At 39.2% G+C, this 24,470-nt stretch overlaps 2 protein-coding genes across 6 annotated transcripts in view; one reads left to right on the forward strand and one right to left on the reverse strand.

The window, feature by feature from the left end:
* SAP30 (Sin3A associated protein 30) overlaps positions 1 to 24,470 on the forward strand; it is a 93,862-nt gene that overhangs the window by 23,846 nt on the left and 45,546 nt on the right. For 3 of the 5 annotated variants that reach the window (XR_001918410.1, XR_001918408.1, XR_001918409.1), the window contains exons 4-5: positions 1,045 to 1,107; positions 14,059 to 14,163. The gene's annotated coding sequence lies outside the window, so the exon portion shown is untranslated. The remainder of the gene's footprint in view (positions 1 to 1,044; positions 1,108 to 14,058; positions 14,164 to 24,470) is intronic. The other 2 variants (XR_001918411.1, XR_001918412.1) reach the window with 1 other exon arrangement.
* SCRG1 (stimulator of chondrogenesis 1) lies at positions 699 to 12,622 on the reverse strand. Its single transcript, XM_005683519.3, has 3 exons — positions 11,989 to 12,622; positions 3,352 to 3,605; positions 699 to 927 (listed from the first exon to the last, which is right to left on the reverse strand). The coding sequence occupies exons 2-3, from the start codon at positions 3,591 to 3,593 to the stop codon at positions 873 to 875; spliced, it is 297 nt and encodes a 98-aa protein (XP_005683576.1). The 5' UTR covers positions 3,594 to 3,605; positions 11,989 to 12,622; the 3' UTR covers positions 699 to 872.

Below are 24,470 nucleotides of genomic sequence, written 5' to 3' on the forward strand. Positions count from 1 at the left end.
ATTCCCAAATTGTAACATCCCCAAATAACTGGCACTGAGCAAGTATTTAATACATTTTTATAACATGAAGGACTTTCTGAAATTACTTCTGCTGGCTACCAGTCAGTGAACACTCCTAAGGTATGGAGCATAGTCCAATACTGCCTGTAACAACCAGAAGATATCTTTGAAAGAATCTGTTTTATTTACTTTTAAAATTTGTGTGACTTTTTAATTCTCATCCAACATCTATATCTTTTAATATGTATTTTGTTATTCCCCCCCAAAAGGGACATGTCACAGGTACGCTGCATAGATTTAAGGACACAGCTATGTGAGTGTTTTGGAGCTGGAACTCTATTCAAATACTGTCTTGATTTTTTAGCAAATATCTTAAACTTGAGTTAGCATCTGAAAGACTGGTTTAAGAATATTTATCTTGACAGATGCATAATATTTATTCACATATTGACTCCCTTTTCCCCTCTTACTTTTAATAGAAAATTTCTAGTTTCCCTTCCAAGAACCTCAGTTTATCTCTGGTTCTTTCCATTAAGTGTACATGGTCAATAACTGTTAATGAAGAAGTGAAAGTATTCTTCATTTTTGATCCACAGTTACGGCTCTGCATCTAGAAAACAGCATTCTTTTATCAAGCATATTAAACACCTTGTAGATGAAAATTTTCTAGTGAAAAATTTTAAACAATGTCCACAGAGAAAAATTAAATTGAATTTTTATTACTACTTATTTAACACAAGTTTGCTTAGACAAGTAAGAATTTATAGAATCTGTGCTTTATTGCACTGCACAGAAACCAGAAATACAGTTACACTATTATAGCACTGTTTGCGGGGAATTATGGGTGGTTTGTCTGGAATACATGAAGATTTTCAGTTATTGTTGCAAGGAATCACAAAAGAGATCTTTGGTCCAAAGAAGACATCTCTGAAAAAGAGTAGAACATGAATTAAATCCAGCTGGAAATTAAGATATATGTTAGTCTTTGCTGGGCTAAAAATGGACAGTGATTTCCAGGATTTCAGACATAACTGTTCTTTTCAGGTGAGCAAGGTACAACGAGAATGAGTGGGAAGACTTTCCACAGGAGCAACAAAAATCAAGAAGGTAATCAATCCTTCTACTTTTCCCCATTTGCCATTGACATGATGCTATCATTTATTGATAAAGAAAAGCAAAGACTGGGTGACTTCAAAACATTACAATGATACCAAAAAATTCACTTCTCTGTTATGGTTGGGGATGGGCATAATGTTTAAATCTACTGATAAGAAACAGAAGTTTAAAATTTTCTAGGGAAGCAAATAAATACATTTCTAGGTTTTATAGGGAAAGATGAAATGTTGAGCTACTCAACTTTACTCTTGTTGGAAAAATCACTTAAGGTGATATATAAAAATGTGATGCTACCTTCTGTACTAATGTTATGTGTAATCAAAATATGATCCACAGGACTTGGAATTATTAAGGTGGGAAAATATGGATAAACTAATTAGGAAAATGAGGGCTGTTTGTAATAAAATGCACTCCATTTGAAAAAATGCATGGAATAATATCAAATTATATGTATGTGCAAGCTAGTATTGTGATTATGGCTCAGTAGAAATATACTTAGCATACAGTGTACAACATGATAACTATAACTAACACTGTGTGTGATATATTTGAAAGTTTCTGAGATAAGATATCCTAAAGTTATCACAAGGAAAAACAATTTTTTGACCATGTGAGGTGATTTGTGTTAACTGCACTTATTATGGTAATCATTTCATAATACAGTTGACCCTTGAACAATACAGCAATAAGGGGTGCTGACCTTTTGTGCAACCAAAAATCTGTGAATAACTTTACAGTCAGTCCTCCATACCTGTAGTTCAACATCTGAGAATTCAGCCAATCATAGATGATATAGTGCTATAGTATGTATTTAGAGAAAGAAATTTGCAGGTAAGTGTACCCATGCAGTTCAAATATGTCTTGTTCGAGGGTCAACTGTCTATTTCTTTCAACTCATTGTGCTGTACACCTTAAATGTGAACAGTGCTATATTTAACTATATCTCAGTGCAACTGAAAAAAAAAAAGATGCAAAATTTGTGTTTACAGGTTAAAAAAAAAAGAAATATACTTAGCTATTTGTTGCTAATGCAAGAACAGTAACCCTAAATCAGATAGAAACTACTTTATATATTCATACTTCTATTTCATCCATTAAAAATGGATGATCACAAAATTATATCATAAAATAACTACAAGTACATTTCAGTAAATCAGTTTCAATCTTATAAGAAAATTTTAAGTATGATATTTTAATATTACATGGCATTTCATTTATGTAGGAAAAGTTAAGTCATTTTATGGAATCAGTTAACTTGCATTCTTGATATCATTGTTTAATCAAGTGATTCTCACAAAATTATGAGATAAAATGCATAATCACAAAGTTATGCATTTTATGATGCATCAGAATCACTCAAAGGGTTTAAACCATAATTGCTTTGCTTCCTCTCCATTGTTTCTGATCCAGCTGGTTTGGTCTGGGGTCCAAGGTTAGATTACATTTTTAACAAGAACTCAGCTAATACCGGAGCTGCTGTCCTGGCAACCACACCTAAGAACCAACTGGTTTGGTAGAAAAATTACCTGGTCCATATCAGGAGTCCTGGGTTCTAGTGTCGGAGGTGATATTAACTAGTTATGTAGTTGGTGCTAGTCATGTTGCCTCTCTGCACCTTTCCCTGATAAAGCGGTTTTATCTGCCCGTTCTATCTCGCAGATTTCTTAGAAAAATGAAAAACTGTGATGACATATGTTGAAAGTAATTTGGAAAAACTAATTTCAGATGAAATAGGCAAGATCATAGTATTTGAGACTCCCCAATAACCTGGAAAAGATTACATTAAAATCAAGAGCTAAAAATCTTTATTGATTCATCTACCTTTGTATTATACTTAAAATACATCTACTTTCCAAGTTGGTAGAAACTTCAATTTAGTTAATTTCTGGTTAACTCATATATAGAACTAGAAAGTTTTTCCTCTCACTGTTACCAAACTTTCCATCCTATTACTTGATCTGTTCACTGGGATCTTTTATCCAAAACCTTTTAATAGACTGGAGTGTTCTTAATTTGTCTTTCATTTAGCTTTACTAAAATCTGCCAAACTCTGTCTCTTAAATGAAAACATTCAGTTCAGTACATAATGTTGATGATCCTAAAAAATAGCTGAGATCTGAATAGGATTTTATTGAAAAGGGTGAGAAGTTTCAGCAAACTCCTTGTGAAGGCGTCTTAAGAAAGTTGTTATGCATACGTTTTACAACCATACGTTTTGTGACTGCATTTCCTTACTTTGGGCAGCAGAGCAGTTCGCTGAAGTTGCAGTAACAGATCATCTCACATCCCTTCCCATCCCAGAAGTGATCCTGGACATTGGCATCAATCTTTGTCAGGTCAGCTACTCCTTCTGGAAGACTGTGACAGTTGCGATCTTTTAGTATTTTTCTGTAGCAGGAAAGGCGGTTTGCAGGCATGGCTTGGACTCCTAGCAGCAAAGTTAGTCCAACGGCGACAGCAAGTACTGTAAATTTCATTTTGGCTCTTGGCTGTGAGATAGAAGAAAATCCAAAATGTGTCAGTGTTTGTTTGTTTCGTAGGTTTTTTAAAAGGATGGAGTTCATCTGAACATAAAGTTCTGTAGTGTCCTCATCAACTCTTAAATTGAAAGAGTAGGAAGTGATTTTTTTTCTACTTTACTTGAATGTCTTTCTCAAAGTTTTATGACTACAATAAAAATCACTTGTTATATTTCTTTAACAAGCTCTACAAAGAAATATTGAATGAGAGTTGTGTGAGGGAGGGAGGAGAAAGTGGGAAGAGCCACTTGCATTTTCAAGTACTCAAATTCATTAAAAAAATTTTTTTTGTTGAGCTGTAATTTTCATACCATACAATTCACTTGCTTTACTTGCACAATTCAATGATTTTTGGAATATTTGCAGAGTTGTGTAACTATCATCACAGGCATGGATGTTCTTGTTTTTTATTTTTGACCATGAGGCACACGAAATCTTAGTTCCTTGACCAGGGATTAAACCCATGCCCCTTGAATCTTACCTGCTGGACTACCAGGGAAGTCCCCCAAATTCACTTTTTTACCAGTGTATTCAGTAGAGAAAAACTGCTTTTAAGATAATAAAACTGAAGTAAATTTCTAGAGCAGATATCATCATTGTGTACAGTGATTCTTGACTTTACATATCCTAACAACATTGTCAAGTAACCTGGACCCCACCCTGACAGAAACAAAAAGTCCACTCATCCTGATGCTGACTGATTATATTCTATAGATATATTTACAGTTAAGTTTTTAAAAGTTTCAGACTTATTTAGGGGACTGATTTTTTTTTTCATAAGTTTAGTAATTTGTGGACACTTCTCCCACATGGGTTACATCTCAGCTGAAAGCAGAGGCTTGAATTCCCCATAAGAGACCTTTAGCCTGTTCTTAGACACCTACCGTAATAGGGAACTCAATTGTTGACTAAATCCACATATTCCACTGATACAGTTCTAATGTTTCCCTTCCTGGAAAATATTTTTCTGTGGCTTCCACCCATCGGTTCTAATTTGAACTCTTGTGGTCATACCAAGCAAGTTTAAATTCCTCTTTTAGGAGATAATACTTGCAGTATAGTATTTGTATGGACTATTCCAAAAGAAGGCAGAGTGCCAAAGAATTGATGCCTTTGAACTGTGGTGCTGGAGAAGACTAAAAATCAAATCAGTGATCAGACCAGTCACTCTTAAGGGAAATCAACCCTGAATATTCATTGGAAGGACCAATGCTGAAGCTGAAGCTCCAGTATTTTGGTCATCTGATGTGAACAGACGACTCATTGGAAAAGACCCTGATGCTGGGAAAGGCTGAAGGCAAAAGGAGAAGGGGGCAAAAGAGGATGAGATGTTTGGACGGCATCACCAATGCAATGGACATGAACTGAAGCAAACTTTGGGAGATGGTGTGGGACAGGGAGGCCTGGTGTGCTGCACTCCATGGGGAGTCACGGAGTCCTCGCAGAGTCAGGGCTGGGAGACTGAACAACAACATGGAATACTCATGATCTATTGAATCTGGCTTCTCTGGCCTACATATTAAACAGGAAGAGAATAGAGGCTTTTGCAGTAAAGGGGGACTAGCAAGATAGTGAAGGAGCCAGAATCAGACACCACAGCCATTCAGATTGCTGAAGTATCCTAAATGTTTAGTGGAGTTCACCACGGAGCCCATCTGGCCTTGGTGATTTCTGTTTTGGGAGGTTATTTATTACTGATTCAATTTCTTTAGTATATACAGATCTACTCACATCATCTGAGGAAGGACACTCACTGCTTTTTATGAGTTTGGTGGTTTAGGTGGTTTAGTCGCTAAGTCCTGTCTGATTGTTGCGACCCCATGGACTGTATTCCTCTGTCCATGGGATTTTCCAGGCAAGAATACTGGAGTGGATTGCCATTTCCTTCTCCAGGGGATCTTCCCAGCCCAGGAATCGAACCCAGGTCTCCCGCATTGCAGGCAGATTCTTTTATGAGTTTAGAAACTGAAACTACTCTTTCATACTCTGACAGAGTTTTAGATTTTATTTCATATTCTGATTTGAATTAGTCATTTTTGGCCTTGCTTATATATTTTCTTAGAATTATAAATATTTAATTTAATTCTTACCTCCAAATACTAGTGAAAGGAAAGACCAAAAAATGAGATCTATTTCACTTTATATTTTTTTCAGATTTGAGAGAACAAGACCCTACAGTGTTGTATTACATCACAATCCAGTATAGATAGAATAATACCTTCCAATAATAATACCTTACACTTTGCAAATTGTAACATAAGTTGTATTTTTTTTTTTTAATGTAATTCTGTGAGGTGTTTTAGCTCTCAGTTACTTCTGATTCAGGCCTTCTTTATCTCCATAAGGTAATTGATGTTAAAACAAAAAAAAGAGTTACATTTCCTGACATTTTTTTCAGATTACTCTTCAAAGAAGGATGATTGAATATCTTGTTAATTGAGCATTTAATATATGCTAGGAATCACCACAGTCATTAAACTTTAAAAGACATACTGAAGTCATATTGAAGTCTAAGACAGAACTCTACTATGTAAGCAAAGTTTTTGTTTAAAGAGCTTTATTGAGGTAAAATTGACATATACTAAAGGACAGCTATTAGAGGGTACAGTTTGTTCAGGCACATGTATGTCCCCTTATACCATCACTGTAGTCAGGATAGTGAGGGGACCCATCAGCCCTGTCTCCTCCTGCCCTCCTGTCATCCACCTGTCTCCTCCCTGCCCCCACTCCCATCCAGACAACCACTGACCTGTTTTCTCCCCCGAGATTAAGGTGCATTTTCTCCAGTTTCATATCAATGGAGTCATAAAATATGCACTCTTTTTTAATCTGGCTTTTATCACTCAGCATACTTACTTTGAGAGATATATAGCTGTCCATTGCCTGCATCAATAGCTGACTCCTTTTTATTGCTGAGAATTGTTGCATTATGTGTGCTATAAATTGTTATCCATCCATCTGTTGATGGATATTTGAGGGTTTTTTTTAAGTTTCAGGCTGTTGCAAAGCTGTTGTGAACACTTGTGTATGAGGCTTTGCAAGATCGTAGCTTTCATTGTGTGCATGTGTGTGTGTGCTCAGCTGTGTGTGTCTCTTTGCCACCCCGTGGACTGTAGCCCACCAGGCTCCTCTGTCCTTGAGATTTTCCTCTCCAGGGGATAGCTTTCATTACTCTTGAGCATATACCTATGACTGGAATAACTGGTGGGTGTATGTTTTACTTTTTAAGGAATTGCTATATTGTTTTTCCAAAGTGGTTGTACCATTTAAAATTCCCACCAGCAGTCTGCAAGAGTTCCAGTTTGTCTACGTCCTCTCCAACACTTGATACGGTCAGTATTTTTAATTTGTACACTCTGATAGGTGTCTTGTGGTTTTATGTACCATTTCCTTAATGATTAGTGGTATTAAACCTCTTTCATATGTTTTCTTCATCTGTGTATCTTCTTTGTTGACCTGTCCAAATCTTTTCCCATTTAAAAAAAGTTGGATTGTGTTCTTGAGTTGTGAGGGTTCTTTGTATATTCTGAACACAAGTTCTTTATTAGATATATACTTTCCAAACATTTACTTCATCTATGACTTTCCTTTTCACCTTCTTATTTAAAATAAGCAAATGTTTTAAAATTTTAAAAGAAGGAAAAGTTTAAATTTAATGAAGTATACTTTCTCAGTTTTTTTCAATGGAATGTGTTTTTGGTGTTATTTCTAAGGTCACAAGGGCTTCCCAGGTGGCGCTAGTGGTAAAGAACCCACCTGCCAATGCAGGAGACATAAGAGATGGGGTTCCATCCCTGGGTGGGGAAGATCCCCTGAAGGAGGGCATGGCAACCCACTCCAGTGGTCTTGCCTGGAGAACCCCATGGACAGAGGAGCCTGGCGAGTTACAGTCCATGAGGTCACAAAGGGGTTGGACACAACTTAGCGACTAAATGACAACAACGTATAAAATAAATAACAAACTCCTGCCCTATAGCCCAGGGAAGTGTACTAAATGTCTTGTAATAACTTATAATAAAAAAGAATCTGAAAAAGAATATATAACTGAGTGACTAACACAACATTATAAATCAACTATACTGTATTTCAACAACAATAAAAATTTCACAACATTATAAATCAACTATGCTGTATTTCAACAACAAGAAAAATTTTTTGAAATAAAATTCTATCTTCCTTCACAGATTCTTAATCTGCCTTTCTTGCTCTAATTTTCCTTGGCATTTATAAACCTCTAAATTATTATAAAATATTCTTATTGTGTCTCCCCCAAATTGAACGGAAGCTCCAGGAAGGCAGGGTTTTTTCTGAGATGTATCCATCCCAAGCACCCTTAACAGTGCCTGTCACGTTAGTGAAAGAATAAATAATATATCCTCATCTCTAGATGCTTACAGCCAGAGAAGGATGTGTCTCTCGGATTGCTAAACTCAATAGCTAGTTGCAGAGAGCTGTTTATAACTGGAAGAGGGTAGTGAGCTGCTACATCCTTCAATTTGCATGTCATCAGGTACTATTGTTTTAATTTAAATTAATTCATTGTATTTAACTTTTTCTAAATAGTCTGACTTTAAAATGTATATCCCAATTTCTGGTTTTTGTTTGTTTGCTTGATTTTTGTCAAAACTAGCGTTTGTTCTGGATTACTAGCTCATACCTGACTTAAAAATATATATATTTCTATGTATGTGTACATTTATGAGAAGATTCAACAGCAAACATCAGCTGCCTTTTCTGTAACCTCCCTCGCCTGATTCCTGTCTTTCAAAAGATTGGGAGTATGGGGAGGAGTTGGGAGGAGAGCTGTAAGCTCTTTTTAATCTTTTTGCCTTAATGTATTAGAATTTTTCTGTTACTTTAGATCGCTGGCATTTTTCATATCTTTTTGAGCTGTGATCTTCCTAGTTTTTTACTATGTAATCATGTTCTTATTTTTGGTAATCCAGCTTAATTTTGTTTATTTCTTGTGGCTTTTGAACAAACTCATTCATTTCGCCAGCTTGGGCTCCTATCGCCTTTCTTATATTTCCCACATTTAAGTGTAGCTTGTTCTTAAGCTCATTTCATGACTGTTAACATCTTATGCTTTCTTTCTATTAGACAGTTCTAATGAAAGCCGTTAGATTTGTTTAAGAAAAATTATTTTTCTAAAAAAAATAGTAATACTTAGTGTAAGGCATGGAAAATAAAGAAAAGCACGGATAGTGTAAAAATCAAGTAGAGTTTCAATGTGGAGAGGACGGTTGTGAACCTCACTTAGGACTTCTAATTTTTTTTTTTAATTGTGATATAGTTGCTTTACAATGTTGTGTTAGATTCTGCTGTGCAACAAAATGAATCAGCTATACATACACATATATCCACTCCCTCTTGAGCCTCCCATGCAGTGGCAGGGATGTGGAGAAGGAGAAATGGAGATGGCCAGGGACACTGGGAAACTAATATTTATGTTCTTGGTGGGAAGTATGTCGGAGAAAGAAGTTGATGGAAGAGATGAAGTGAGAGAGAAAGACTCCAAGATGCCTATTAGGTTTCTGACCTGAATGGTACTGACATTTATTGAGCTGAGGGGGATTTAAGAGTAAATTTCTGGACGAGTTAATCTGAGATGCCCATCAGATGTGAAATGAAGATGTTGGGTAGACAGCTGAATGCAAATCTGGAGGTATGAATTTGAGGGTCATGGGGATACTTATTGCTTTGTCTTTGTCGTGGTGGGACCGCAGGGCAGTGAGTACAGACTGGGACGAGAAGAGATGAGGGGCGGAGGCCTGGGCCAGCCTCTGTGCGGGGACTGGAGGGAGTGGGGAGGGGGCGATGCGGGACTGGGAGCGATGCGGGGACTGGAGGAGGCGATGCCAGCTCCGTGAAGTCAGGGCATGCACCTTTTCCTCCTCCCTCACCTCTCAGAGGCCTGCTTCCAGGCCAGGCTCACAGGATGGGCTCACACAGCATCCGCTGAAAGAAGGAACAAGTAAATTGCTAGAGAAGGCAGTGGGTATGGTGCCACACCGCGTGCCTCTCTGGCTGTGTCCAGGCCAGAGCACAGAATGGTGTTTCTGTCTGCCTTAGTCACATACTAGGGTGGAAAGTTCCATACCTGGCAAGTACTCGCTTGAAGCTTTTTTTTAAAAAAAAAAAAAAAAAAAACGCTTTATAAATTACCTGTTTGAATTGAAGTCTTCTCTTCTTCCGTTACTTAAGTACAGATAAATAGCTTTAACTATTATTCTGCAAGTGGGGAAATGTCTGAACCAGTATGTTCCCATGATACATTGGTTTGTTTTTTTTTAAAAGACACTGACCTTCATCCTTAGCAATCCATCAAGACCATATATTTTCAAGTGCCAACAAGAGTGAAATTATTTTGATCAATTTGAGGCAAATTGGTCTCTTTTTCCCCCTCGTTCTGTTGAAGGACCTGCCCTTTAAATTCCTCCTGGAATACATGCAAATTACAACAGCAAATAAAGCTAAAAACTGAACATCTGAGGAAATAACAAGAGATCTTTAGAGAGTTACCAATTGGTTTTTTTGAATTCAATTTTATGTAACTAACATTGTTCCTAATGTTGTAAGATATCATTCCTATCCCGATAGGATAGTGGCATTATTTTTTACAATAAAGTTATATTGTATCTCATTTTATGTGTTTAATAATTGATATTAACAAATACAGTTCAGATGAAAAACATCAAAAAATATAGATCACCTGATAAATGTCTGATTAATCATAACCCTGGATAAAATTTTTTTGAGCTTTTTATTTTGTATTGGGGTATAGCCAGTTAACAATGTGGTGACAGTTTCAGGTGAACAGTGAAGGACTCAGCCATGCATGTACATGCATCCATTCTCCCTCAAATTCCCTCAATAGTGGCCTTATTTTAAGAAGATCAATGCAGAGGATATAGGGCTGTAGGCAAGATGTTTCCGGTTAAACAATAAATCACTGCCACCATCATATAGGGAGGGGACTGCAAATGTTGGTTGTGTAAGGGTATTTGGCACCAGCAAGCTTTTGAATGGCTGGACTTAAGGAGAAACTGAAAAAGAAAAATTATCTCATTTAATGGCCAAAACTTGTAGGATTATGTCGTGAAAGCGTTCAGACCTTCAGGGAGCAATGGTCCTGCAGACAGCTGATGTTTGTTCTAGAAACTGGCATTAAGAGCACGGGATGAAGCAGAATTGATGAATTAGAAAGGGCAGCCCTTTTTCTGATTCCTTTTGTAACACGGCCAGAAAGAAGTGAAGGCTGCAAAAGCAATGAAAATTCCAACCCAGAGCTTGACATTTAAAATATCAAATAGTTGGAAGAGATGAAAACTGCCATCCAGTCCATGACGGTTTCCATTCATCTTTCCTGGCCGATGAAAATCAATGATTTTTTTTTTTTTTTTACAATTCCCTCTCTTTCTTATTAACTGTACCAGAAGAGATTTATATTGGAATGACTGAGCACTGAATTGAAACTTCTCAAAGTGTAGGTTAAAGGAACAGAAGTGGTATTACAATGTGAATAAGCCTTCCAAGCATCTTTAAAACAGGCAGTCAGCTCCAAGAGACCCTCATCAGTGGAAAAACAAAGTCCACATCAGCCCCAAAGGTGATCTGCCTTCGAGCATCTCAGAGGGTGCTATGAATATGCAGGCTTACATCATTCTCATTATTTCCCTGAAATCATCACCACTGCAGTATTTGGGAGAGCTTTTCACAGCTTGTGTAACTAAGTGAAGGACCTTTAAAGAGGAATTTTCATAAGTCCCAAAGGAAAAAAGAGTTCCTTTTATTGTAGCAGTATAGACACTGTGTTGTATTCCATCCTGGGGGTGCCGAGGATAAATTCTGTGAATTCCCTCTTTGTCTCACATATTTATACCAGTTTCTTTTTAGGAATCAGGATTTTTCAAAAGGAAAAAAAAAGACAAACATTGCTTTCTCACTGTTTTTATACTTCATGTAAAGTAGGAATAAAGAGATACAGCTCATGCCTTGAAAAGGAGCTCATATACTTCCAACAGTCTCACATAGTCCTGAGTAGTGAAATTGTGGGGCCAGATTCAGAGAAGATGGGGGGCTTTAATAAGGACCAACAGTGAGGGAGCTGCCTCCTTTAAAGCCCCCAATTAAATGCCTTTCCTGTTAAGAAATGTACATTTTCTCTTCTCTTTTCATCTGATTCTTTCCCTCTAACTTGGGAAGTATCTTTTTTCTCATCACCTCCTCTGAGGCTTTCTCCATCTCCCTTTCTCTTCTGACTCAGACACAAAAACACTTCTGCCCTATTCTATAGCAGTAGTTTGCAGCAGAAACAACAACCTAAAATGATTTTTAAGGAAAAAGTACATACCCTTTTTCTTCTTCTTTCCTTTGGTCTTCTTGGCAGAGGAATCTCCTTAAATGCTCCAACTCACTGGGTGAGTTTGGGCAAAAGGAGAAAAGAGGAGGTGCTGGAAGGAGGTTACAAGTGGACCTTTGTCTGCTTCATCCCTCACCAGCCTGCCTGCCAGGCCACTGCAGCCAAGACTGGGGAGAGAAGGCAGTGGAGAGAGACGGGGCTGCGAGACGGAGAACAGCCCCCTGGATTCTTCCAAACCAGGTGGGAGTGAGCTAACAGCTTCTTGATGGAAGGAAATAGCTGGTCTGCACAGGCACCTCAGGGAGGTGGACTGTCACAGCAATGAAGTGTAGAACCTGAGGCATTTACAGAAAGCACAGAGAGTGATTTTTACCTTAAGGAGTGTGTGTGTGTGTGTGTGTGTGAGAGAGAGAGAGAGAGAGAGAGAGAGAGAGAAAGAGAGAGAAACAGACAGGCAGAGAGCACAGAGTGGTTTTTACCTTAGGAGAAGAGTGCATGTGTGTGAGAGAGAGAGAGAGAGAGGGAGAGAGAGATAAGGGCAGAAAAAGCAGAGGAGAGGAGGGAGGAGGAGCAGGAGGAATGGCCACTGTGATTCAGGAAGGCGGTTGGCTGAGGATCTTTCCCCTTTCACAGTTTCTTTGTGTGTTTTTGCCAAGTTTTCCTCACCATCCAGATGTCTTATTTTGATATGGGTTGCAGAGTTGGACATGACTTAGCGACTGAACAACAACCATCCCAGCTTATCAGGTCTTTACCCAAATGTTATCCATCACTGTAAAACAAAACATAAAATGACTAAAGATGAAATCTATTCTGTGCCTCAGAATAAAGGCATGAAAGGCATTTCATTCTGTTTGGAGTGAAGTGGGGTTGTAGCATCTGTTAACTATTGTTTAGTCATTGTTGTTTTAATTCAATTTTGAGCAGACTTCCAGGAGTTAGAAAGATTATAATAGAGCAGGATCATCTAGATGAAGAGCAGGGGGGAAAGCATTCCTGGTTGTATCGAATGAACTTTTCAGCCAACCCAGTGTGTATGTCTATGTGTGTATGTCTTATATATTTATGTATGTATGTATGTGTATATATATATATATATATATATGTATATATATGAGAGAGAAGGAAATCGCAGCCCACTCCAGTGTTCTTGCCTGGAGAATCCCAGGGACAGGGGAGCCTAGTGGGCTGCCGTCTATGGGGTTGCCATAGAGTCGGACACGACTGAAGTGACTTAGCGTGCCTGTGTGCATATATATATATATAAAATCACTCTTATGTCCAATCAAAGTTTATTACAAATAGAAAGTGTTAGTCACTCAGTTGTGTTCAACTCTTTGCTGCTCCATGGACTGCAACTTGCCAGGCTTTTCTAAGTCCATGGAATTCTCCAGGCAGGAATACTGGAGTGGGTAGCCATTCCCTTCTCCAGGGGATCTTCCTGACCCAGGGATCGAGCCTGGGTCTCCCACATTGCAGACAGATTCTCTACCCTCTGATCCACCAGAAAGAAAGAAAGTGAAGCCTCTCAGTTGTGTCAGCCTCTTTGATACCCCATGGTCTATAGCCTGCCAGGCTCTTCCATCCATGGGCTTTTCCAGGCAAGAATACTGGAGTGGGTTGCCATTTCTTCCTCCAGGGGATCTTCCCAACCCAGAGATCAAACCCAGGTCTCCCGCATTGCAGGCAGATTCTATACTGTCTGAGCCACCAGGGAAGCCACCAAATAGAAAAATTTCCCCAAATTAATGACAGTGCCAGTTCATGATATAGAACCTAAGCAATAATCTTAAAAGCATTGGTATTAAATTTGAAAAGCAGGCTGATTAGTATTTCCTAAAAAACAAGTAACAGTAACAGCAAAATGTTCCCAATCAGAGAAAGTCTCAGGAGATGTTTTAGGTATAAGTAATTGCAGACATTGGACGTCTTAAACTTGGGGGGAAAAATGGGAACATACATAAACTCTTCCCCTGGTTCCCACCTGGGAGCTTATGCCTGCACCCAGATTTAGGACATGCTGCTGTTCCCTAACCAGCCCCTTTCTCCCGTTTCCTCCAGGCTTAAAGCCTTCTGGAGTGGCTGAGGGTAAGGTGTGGAGAGAAGCAGCTTCAAGTTTCAACCATCACAGGTCCCCTCCCAGGAGAGAAGGAGGACCTGTTTTATGTGAGTATCTTTGACAAAAGGATTTTCACAATAATGATGCTAATTGAAAACTAACTCACAGTGTATTTGTTGACATGATAATGAGCTACAGACAAAATCGCCTTTGAAAATGTCTCTGAAAATCTTCCATCTGTTAAAAAGAAACAATTAACCTGTGTTATTAACAATTACTTTTGAGCTCCGTATAAGAGTATTCTTTTTGATGAAAACTAAACTTTCCTCTGAACCTGGAACGTTTATGCTGAGAATGGCTTTTGCAAGTGGATTGAACAAGATAACCTCTAGTACCCAGACTTAGCTTTCTGCTACTGCAGTGAAACAGGAAAACTGACCCACTGAGGGACCTCCATGAGGCCCAGAGGAGACAGCAGAATTAATCACCAAGGGGCTGTGGCCTGTGATGTCTATCTTATGCTGCTGTCGCTGCAGGAGGGGACCTGCTTCCCAAAGGCCCTCCTGTTGGAATTAGGATGCACTTGGGAACTACTAGGACCCCAGACAGGTAGCTGTGACTGTAATGGGGCATATGGGGGAAACTTCCTGCTTAGAAACTTTTTGTCAGAAGAGCAAACGCATAATCTCCTTTGCCTGGGTGTGCACAGCAAGGCACCCTGACCCGTAGAAGTCGTGAGCACCCTGCTGGACCTGATCTTTATTTTTTGTTTTTGAATACACTAACTTATTGTTCAATTTGTTTCAAAATAATCCCTGGTGTCTCAGACAGTAAAGAATCTGCCTGCAATGTAGGAGACCTGGGTTCAATCACCTGGAGTAGGGAATGGCTTCCCAGAATCTGGCTTCCCAGTATTCTTGCCTGGGAAATCCTATGGACAGAGGAACCTGGTGGGCTATAGTCCGTGGGGTTGCAGAGTCAGACAAGCCTGAGCAACTAACACTTTAATAGTGAAATAGTTTGGTATAACAGCAATCACTATTTAAAGTATTTTATGTTTTTAGGTATAGCTCAAGGCACGTGCATTCTGTTGCTTAATCAACCCTTTGCAATCCGTGGACTCCTCTGTCCACAAGATTCTTCAGGCAATAATAGTGGAGTGGGTTGCCATTTCTTCCTCCAGGGAATCTGCCCGACCCAGGGATCGAACTCGCATCTTCTGCATGTCTCCTGTGTTGGCAGGCAGATTCTTTACCACTGAGCCACCTGGGAAGCCCTCAGCTCAAAGAACACCCATTGCTTAAATGCACTTTGCATAATAAGACAATACTTTTATAGGCATCATTGACCGCTATGAACAATAAATAGCCTGGTAGACAGATTAAGGTTTAACCTTTCTCTTCTTTGGTGGCTATTTAGAGATTTAAAAGAACAGATAACTCATTTCAACAGGAATCTGCCACTGATATTTACCTCTATATAATCTTCATCTCAGACATGGAATGCCAACAACAAGCTTTTGTTAGCTTGACCCCCTCCACCCTCAACAATAAAAATTATTCCCAAACCTTTGTTTTTATTTTAGATATATTGATCTTCTAGTGTAAAGCTTGTCTTTTAAAATACCAAATGCAATCTAGGACCGACAACCTGACTCTTTCTAAAGAGTGAGAAGAAAGCAGAACTGAGAAATTTCTTTGAATTGTTTGGTGACTATGTACAAATTTTAAGAGGTCAGTCAATCTTGATACACAGAGCTAAACCTGCTGGTAAATAATCAACTACACTTCTCAGACACTGCAGTCTTTATCTTGTGACAAAAACTGATCTTTAAATATCATAGAAATCAAGTCAGAAAAATGGACCTCAGGAGAGAAGTGAATCAAGGAGAACTGGCCAGTTTCAGGAGCCCATGGAATATTTAGAATGAATGATCATGTTCACATGGAAATAAACTCTGGCAGGAAAAGAGGCCAAGAAAGAAGGAAACTTGAAAATGAGCCCTTTGGTTTCCTGGCAGTCTAAAAGAGGCATTGGTCTGACAGTAAATGGAATCATAGCCCAGATCCCAACAATAATTGTGTGGTTTGTTGGACACAACCTACTTATCAAACCGAGAATGAGAAAAGGTTAAGTTGCCAATGGGTGTTCTCTGTAGAGCCCAAGTGGGTGCTGAAACCTCTACAAACCCCTGGTCAGTTGGTAATAAGGACAATACCTATATCAACATTAGTGATAAAAATGACATTGCCAAGTTCGCCAAACACTTTAGAAATCTTGGCTTATTTCACCCAAGCAACATTCCTTCCTGAGGTACTTTTTCAGGTGGGGAACTGGGGCTCCAAAAGGTCAGGCGGCGAGACCAAGCTCACCCAGCTGGTAAGCAGTGGAACTGAGACCGGAAAGAAGAGAAGATTGTGCTGTTAGCCTGTTGCCTTGGTAGGAGGAGGAGTGGAATGAGAGCGAGCCTGAAATTACAATGCAGTTGGAAACGGCAACCCGCTAGGGCCACAGGGCTTACATGCAGTGCCTTTTGCCCTCAGTTTTATAGGATCTATTTCCAAAGTTGCTCAGGTCATCACCTTTCTCTTCATCCCACCCTTTAGAAAGGTTGTTTTGTATAGTTGTCATATAATTAGCTTGTTATGTCACATTCTACTTTCCATCCTGCGATACCCCAACTCTTAAATATACTTTTTAAACTTACATGCATCAAGGATCAGTCTTCATACTGTAAAGGTCAGTGGGTTTTGACGAACACATAGTATTCACTATCCCCTATTACATTATAATACGGAATAGACTCATTGCCCTAAAATATCTCCTTCTTGTTCAGTCACTAAATCACGTCCAACTGTTTGTGACCCTATGAACTGCAGCATGCCAGACTTCTCTATCCTTCACCATCTCCCCTAGCTTGCTCAAACTCATGTCCATTGAGTAGGTGATGCCATCCAGTCATCTCATCCTCTGTCATCCTTTCTCCTCTTGCCTTCAATCTCTCCCAGCATCAGGGTCTTTTCCAATGAGTCAGCTCTTCGCATCAGGTAGCCAAAGTATTGGAGTTTCAGCTTCAACATCAATCCCTCCGAATGAATAGTCAGGATTGATTTCCTTTAAGATTGACTAGTTTGATCTCCTTGCTATCTAAGGGACTCTCAAGAGTCTCCTCCAGCACCACAGTTCAAAAGCATCAATTTTTTGGTGCTCAGCCTTTTTTTGGTCCAACTCTCACATCCATACATGACTGCTGAAAAACCATAGCTTTGACTAGATGGACCTTTGTCGGCAAAGTAATGTCTCTGCTTTTTAATATGCTGTCTAGGTTTGTCGTAGCTTTTCTTCCAAGGATCTAGCATCTTTTAATTTCATGGCTCCAGTTACCATCCACAGTGATTTTGGAGCCCAAGAAAATAAAGTCTGTCACTGTTTTTCCTGGACTTCACCTATTCTTCCTGGAACTCTGACAATTACTGATCTTTTCACCATTTCTACAGTTTTATGTTTTCCTCACTGTCGTATAATTGGAACCCTAGAGTATGTAATCTGTATAGACTGGCTTCTTTCACTTAGCAGTCTGTAATTGAGTCATTCATGTATTATTAAGCTTTCTTAGCTTATTTCTCTTTATCACCAAATAATTTTCTGTGATAGTGATGTATCATGGTTTGTTCATCTTTTCACCTGTTGAAGAATATCTTTGTTACTTACAGTTTTGCAATTATAGATAAAAGTGCTATAAACATTTGTGTGCAGGCTTTGTATACACGTACATTTTCAAATATTTTGATCAATGTCTTTTTAGCATTTTTCAGGTTGATTGTAATTGTTGATTTATAATCAACTAACTTTTATATGGCTTCTCAAATATAGCTATTTGAAAAAATAATTTTCATATAATAAATCTGTTCAGAGTCAGGTATCATTTTTATAAAAATATAAACAATGAGCCCATAAATGTTTTATGGAAGAAGAGAGCTCTCAATATAGAGTAACTTAAAATGTGTTTAGATTTCATATTCTTTGAAATATGAGCAGACATGTGGTCTGCTGAGGCCATTTCTTTTACATTGCAAACAGGGAAATTTATAGGTGTTAAATGAGCCTCAAAATTGTTCCTTTATTGCTGTAACCTCACTAATAAAACATGTTGAAATTTACACATTTGGAAATCCAAATAAAACTTGCAAGTTGAAGTAATAAATACAGTAGGGTCTTAGATAACTAAAAGCAGCTCCCTTTGTGAATATACGTATCAAGTAGGACACAGGAAATCCCAAGAAATAATCAGCTTTGGAAATATTTTTCCTGGATATTTCATCTCTAAGTACATGATATGTGTTACATATATTATAATCCTATTAAAACATCACTTACTGGGAATTCCCTGGCGGTCCAGTGATTCGGAATCAGTGCTTTCACTTCTGGGACCCAGATTTGATCCCTGCTCAGGGAACTAAGATCTATAAGCTAGGCGGAGCAGCCAAAAAGGTTAAATTACTTACTGTTTCATAGGATATGGGCATGCATTAGAGTGGAAGGCAAATATGTTCACTGTGTGTGTTAATCACTCAGTTATGACCGACTCTTTGCCACTCCATGGACTATAGCTGGCCAGACTCCTCTGTCTATGGAGTTCTCCAGGCAAGGATACTGGAATGGGTTGCCATTTCCTTTTTCAGGGGATCTTCCTGACCCAGGGATCGAACCCAGGTCTCCTGCCTTGCAGGCAGATTCTTTACTGTCTGAGCCACTAGGGAAGCCAGTTATACGTTCACTAAAATTAACCTAAAACACAATAACAATTCTACCCAAAAGCCTTTCTGTAACACAGTGTTCTATCAATGGCAAGTTAGCCTTTGCCTTTATTACTGGTATTCCAAAGAGAGCTCCTTTGGGAATGAATTAGCAAAAATTGTCCCCACATTGTGACCACTTTATAGAACCTTTACTGAGTTTTCCCACAGAATCCAAGTGATTTGTATTGATTGGACCAGCAGAGCTGAAGTATAAAATATCCCACATCAAGAGAGCTCTAGCAGTGTATGCTATGTTTTAATTTGTGTCTTAAGTTCCTCGATGTAAAGTATTTCAGAAAATAGTGTTCAAGTATCAGAATGAGGGATTTAAGACCATCATACAAGTTCCATTTGTTTCTCCTCTCCATAGAAATGATAACCTTTTTAGGGTCAGAAAATTAATGAGTCCAAACCATATTGGCAAATGCTGGAATTTTTCCCCCGACCTAAAAGTTTTGGAGATTTCTCCACTAGGAGTTTGATTCACTAAGAGGTGAGGACTGGCTTCCAAGAAGCTTATGGGGGAGGGGGGGATAGGGGGTGGGAGGGTGGTTAGGGCTTTAATTCAGTGGAAGAAATTCAGGAGAGAATTCTTGGGATCTTGATTCTCTCTGAAGCAGAACACACCTTATGATCCATTTAACAGGGGCTTCTATAGAGAGACCCTCCCCCTTTAATATGTAAAATTATAGCAGGGGAAAATATTTTCTTCTATCTCTCTTTCACAAAAATATATATTTGTTTGTTTTAATTTGTTTTTGGCTGGAGGGGCAGCAAGACATTGGCCCTCTGGATCTTCTTGGGTTATTCCCTGAATACTGTTGATAATGACAATACAAGTGAGTTGATATTCATGTCTCTGGTGAAGGAATATTGACAAAGATTGTTCTCAGTATCCCCTGTCATGTGCCAAATTGAACTTACCAAGAGTCTTCCAGGAGAGGAATCAAGGCCCTCTCCCCTTCCCTTCTGAGATTCAGCTTCCTAAGAACTGAGATGGCCCTGGCACTGTTAGCAAGAAAATGTAAAAGTTCCCCCAAGATAAAAGAGGGAGTCTTGGTCAGGGACTTGGGCTCCAGACCAGAGCCTAGAGGTTTGTGGGGGATAGCGTGTTCTAGATACACTGTGCAGCTGTGGTTAGAAACCCAGTTACAGCCGGGCACCTTGGCAAAGCAGCCGTGTTTGTGGAACAGTGGCTGGCTGTGTGAGTGCAAATCCAGTAAGTGTTGACTTGGGAGCCTGTGGCCTCAGAGCCACCCTGCTGCCTGCGTGGGGTTCTGAAGCAGAAAGGACAGTCTTTCAGCCCGACAGAACCAGTTCTCAACACTGACACCACGCAGAATGAATTAGAATCAGAACTAGTTTAAGAATTGAAATATCGTTGATTTACAAGGCTGTGTGAGTTTCTGGCAAAAGTGATTCCGATATGTGTGTGTCTGTGTGTTTTGTACCCTTTTCCATCATGGTTTATTACAAGATATTAAACATAGTTCCCTATGCTGTGCAGTAGGACCTTGTTTATTTTAGATATAGTAGTTTGCATGTGTTAGTTCCACATCCCTAATTTATGCCCCCACTTAGAAAGCATAAGTTTGTTTTCTTTCTTTCTTTTTTAATGTATTTTATTGAACAATAGTCGTGGCACACAGGCTTAATTGCTCTGAGGCATGTGCTATCTTCCCAGGCCAGGGATTGAATTTGTGTCTCCTGCGTTGGCAGGCTGATTCTTTACTGCTGAGCCCAGCGAAGCCCTATTTGTAGACTTCTTTTTAAATTTATTTATTTTTAATTGAAGGATAATTGCTTTACAGTATTGTATTGGTTTCTGCCATATGTCAACATGAATCAGGCATAGGGATACGTGACCAGCATGAGGTGATACCTCACTGTAGTTTCAATTTGCATTTCTCTACTAGTTAGTGCTGTTGAGCATCTTTTCATGTCCCTGTTGGCTCTCTATGTGTCTTCTTTGGAGAAAGGTCTATATTAGGTCTTCCGCCCATTTTTTTTTTGATTGGGTTGTTTGTATTTTTTAGTATTGAGTTTTATGACCTGTTTGTGTATTTTAGAAATTAATTCCTTGTTGGTCACATTGTTTGTAAATATTTTCTACTGCTGGTAGGTTATCTCTTAGTTTTGTTTATGGTTTCCTTTGCCATGCAAGAACTTGTAAGTTTGTTTAGGTCCCATTTGTTTATTTTTGCTTTCATTTCTATTGCCTTGGGAGACTGTCCTAAGAAAACATTGGTATGGTTTATCTCAGAGAATGTTTTGCCTGTGTTCTCTTCTAGGAATTTTATGGTGTCCTATCTTTTAAGTCTTTAAGCCATTTTGAGTTAATTTTTGTTTAGGGTGTGAAAGTGTGTTCTAACTTCATTGATTAAGTGCTCTCCCAGCAGAGCTTGCTGAAGAGACTGTCTTTTCTCCATTGTATATTCTTGCCTCCTTTGTCAAAGATAAATTGAACATGGTTGTGTGGGTTTATTTCCGGGCTCTATATTCTGTTCCATTGATCCATATGTCTCTTTTGTGCCAATTCCACATTGTTTTGTAAAATCAGAACTTCTAATGGGCAGATCAGTTTTTTCTCTCTGGAACTTTGAAACAAGACTGCTCCCTTTGGACTAAGTAAATTCCCAGGTTGTGAATAATTTGGGGAATGGAGAGTCCCTGAGAGAGAGATACTGAATTACCTACAATGTGGAGGGATGGAGGCTTAAAAAAATAATTAGAAAAACAGAGATGCCCAAATTTTGAATCCAAAATCAATGGAGGTCCTACAGATTAGTATGCCAGTTCATTGTGACTCACCAAGAGCTCAAGTGTTTGCCAAATTTGTTTAACAGCTGAAAAAATATTTTTAACTAGGAATCTTGAGTGATGAGATTCTAAGGAACAGCTGTTGGAAAATGCTTTTTGAATGGCAGAATTTTAGATACTAAATTGTGGCAAAGGAGCAGTCAACGTACGGCAGGAGTTCTTTCCTGGAGCCTGTCCTTATGACGCTTACCCGTCTCAGGGTAGATCAGCCCCACCGTTCTGTGGAATTAATCACCGTGTTCTCATATTCCAGCCCGAGGAGGACAGAGCAGAGGGTGCTGACTCGAGGTCAGAGGCTTCTCCTGGGCTCAGTCTATCCATCCTCGGCCTTTGAATAATGACCACCTACAATTCCTCATTGGCTCCGGTGTAGGGTTTTTTGTCCTTTCTGATGTTGTGCATCCTTAGTGCCCAGACTCCGCCTGGCCTGATTTAGATGCTCGCTAGCTATGTGTTAAACAGAACTCCTGGCCCTCTGTGTCCTGGCAAAGTCACTAGAAACCTAACCTGGCATTTCCTTTGCAGAGTCTGTACTTGCACAGCAGGTCAGACCCTTCGGAAGGTTCAGGAGAGCAGCAGTGGCTGGGAACTCCTGATTGGATGTGGTGGGCCCAGTCCTCAGCCGCAGATGGAAAATGACATTTTACTTGTCAATCAAACGAAACCCATATCTGCCCTAGTCTGGTCATTCCGGGATGGTGGGAAGCAGGGGTTCAGTGAAGCCTTTACAGGCTCCACCGGCTGAGTCGTTATCCCCCAGCTTACTGCTGCCCAGCCTAACAATGATGTGCAGAGTATTTAACCACTTATATGGCAAAATACATTTTATAAACAAATGTATTTCAGTAAATCATTATATAAGTAAAAACATTAAATTTTCCCTGTTTATTCTCTAAACTAAACTCATCCTGAAGCTACTTATGCTGTGATATAAGACAAAATGGCCACCAAACCATTCTAATTATTTCTAAGTCTCTTATTGATGTTTAGAAATTTCTGGGTGGGGACTTCCCTGGTGGTCCAGTGGTTAAAACTTCACTTTTCAAAGCAGAGAGTGCAGGTTTGACCCGCTGGTCAGGAAGCTAAGATCCCACATGTCTCTTGGCCAAGAAAACCAAAACATAAAACAGAAACAATAGTGTAAAAAATTCAGTGAAGACTTTTAAAATGGTCCACAGGGTTTGTGTGGTCAAAAAAAAATCTTAAAAAAAAATTACAGCTCATGGAGCCTGTACCTGGAGCCCCTTTGCTTCCGTCCCCACCTGCAGTGGTGTTCCCCGCTGGCCTCCTGCCCACCCGGGCCCCTCCTGAGGGCCCACAGGGTCTGTGTCCATGCAGCTACCAACCTTGAGCTGCTTGGCTCATGGACCAGTATCCCAAGTCCATTACCACCTGCAGGGTGGCCTTAGATGGTCATCCAGTGATACGTGGTCTAACCTCAGCTGTTTATCAGCCCTCAGGGCCGTGGTTCTGTGTGTTAACCTGCAGGAACACTGTGCCAGTGCATAGGGCTGGATATCAGCCGTGGTCTTGTCCCTTCTGAGTAGCTCAAGGCCCTGTCTTCTTCTCACGCCTTGCCTTTGGTAACCACACATCTGATCTCTTTTTTGATGCAGTTTTTCTTTTGAAGATTCCCCCTGTAATTGAGGGCATACAGTATTTGTCTTTCTGTGTCTGACTTATTTCACTTAGCACAATGCCCTCAAGTTCTATTCACATCTTGCAAATGGCAGAATTTCCTTCTTTCTTATGGCTGAATATTCCATTGTGTGTGTGTGAATGTATGTTTATATATATATATATATATATATATATATATATATATATATATAGACTGCAGCTTCTTTACCCATTTATTTATCAGTGTTCACTTCAGTTGTTTCCATGTTTTGGCTGTTGTGAGCAGTGCTGCTATGAACATGGGTATCTCTTTAATGTAGTGTTTTCATTTCCTTCCGTTATATTCCCAGAAGTAAAATTGCTGGATCATATGGTAGGTCCATTTTAAATAAACCAAAAGTAGAATTGGCCCATTTTTAAATTGGATTATTTGTTTGTTTGTTTGTTTGTTTGTTGGCTATTTAGTTGTATGAATTCTTTATTGTTGTTCAGTCACTAAGTCATGTCTGACTCTTTGTGACCCCATGGACTGCAGCACCCCAGGCTTCCCTGTCCTTTGCTGTGTCCTGGAGTTTACGCAAACTCATGTCCATTGAGTCGGTGATGCCATCCAGCCATCTCATCCTCTGTTCCCTCCTTCTCCTCCTGCCCTCAATCTTTCCCAGCATTGGGGTCTCTTCCAGTGAGTCATCTCTTTGAATCAGGTGGCCAAAGCATTGGAGCTTCAGCTTCAGCATCAGTCCTTCCAATGAATATTCAGGGATGATTTCCTATAGGACTTTAGAATAAATTCTTTATATATTTTAGCTATCAACCCCCTACTAGACATAAGATTTATAAATATTTTTCCCATTATATAAGATGTCATTCATTTTCTTGAGTATTTCTTTTGCTATGCAGCCTGAATATTTTGACACTCTGCCCTGGGTAATATTTTTTCCCCAATAGCTTGGGCACTTACGAAGAGATCTTTAATTCCAAATGGTTTAAGGAAAATTTTCTTAACACACCTGAGCACCAGAATCAGCCATTTGATGAGTTCCTTTGCTGTCCACCTGAAGCTATCACAACATTGTTAACTGGCTATACTCCAATATAAAGTAAAAAGTTAAATACAAACAAAAAAAGGAAAGGAGCAGTCATTTGAGTGAGACTGAGGAATGAATACTGAAACT

The sequence above is a fragment of the Capra hircus genome, chromosome 8 (assembly GCF_001704415.2).
Source record: "Capra hircus breed San Clemente chromosome 8, ASM170441v1, whole genome shotgun sequence".
Lineage (NCBI taxonomy): Eukaryota > Metazoa > Chordata > Mammalia > Artiodactyla > Bovidae > Capra > Capra hircus.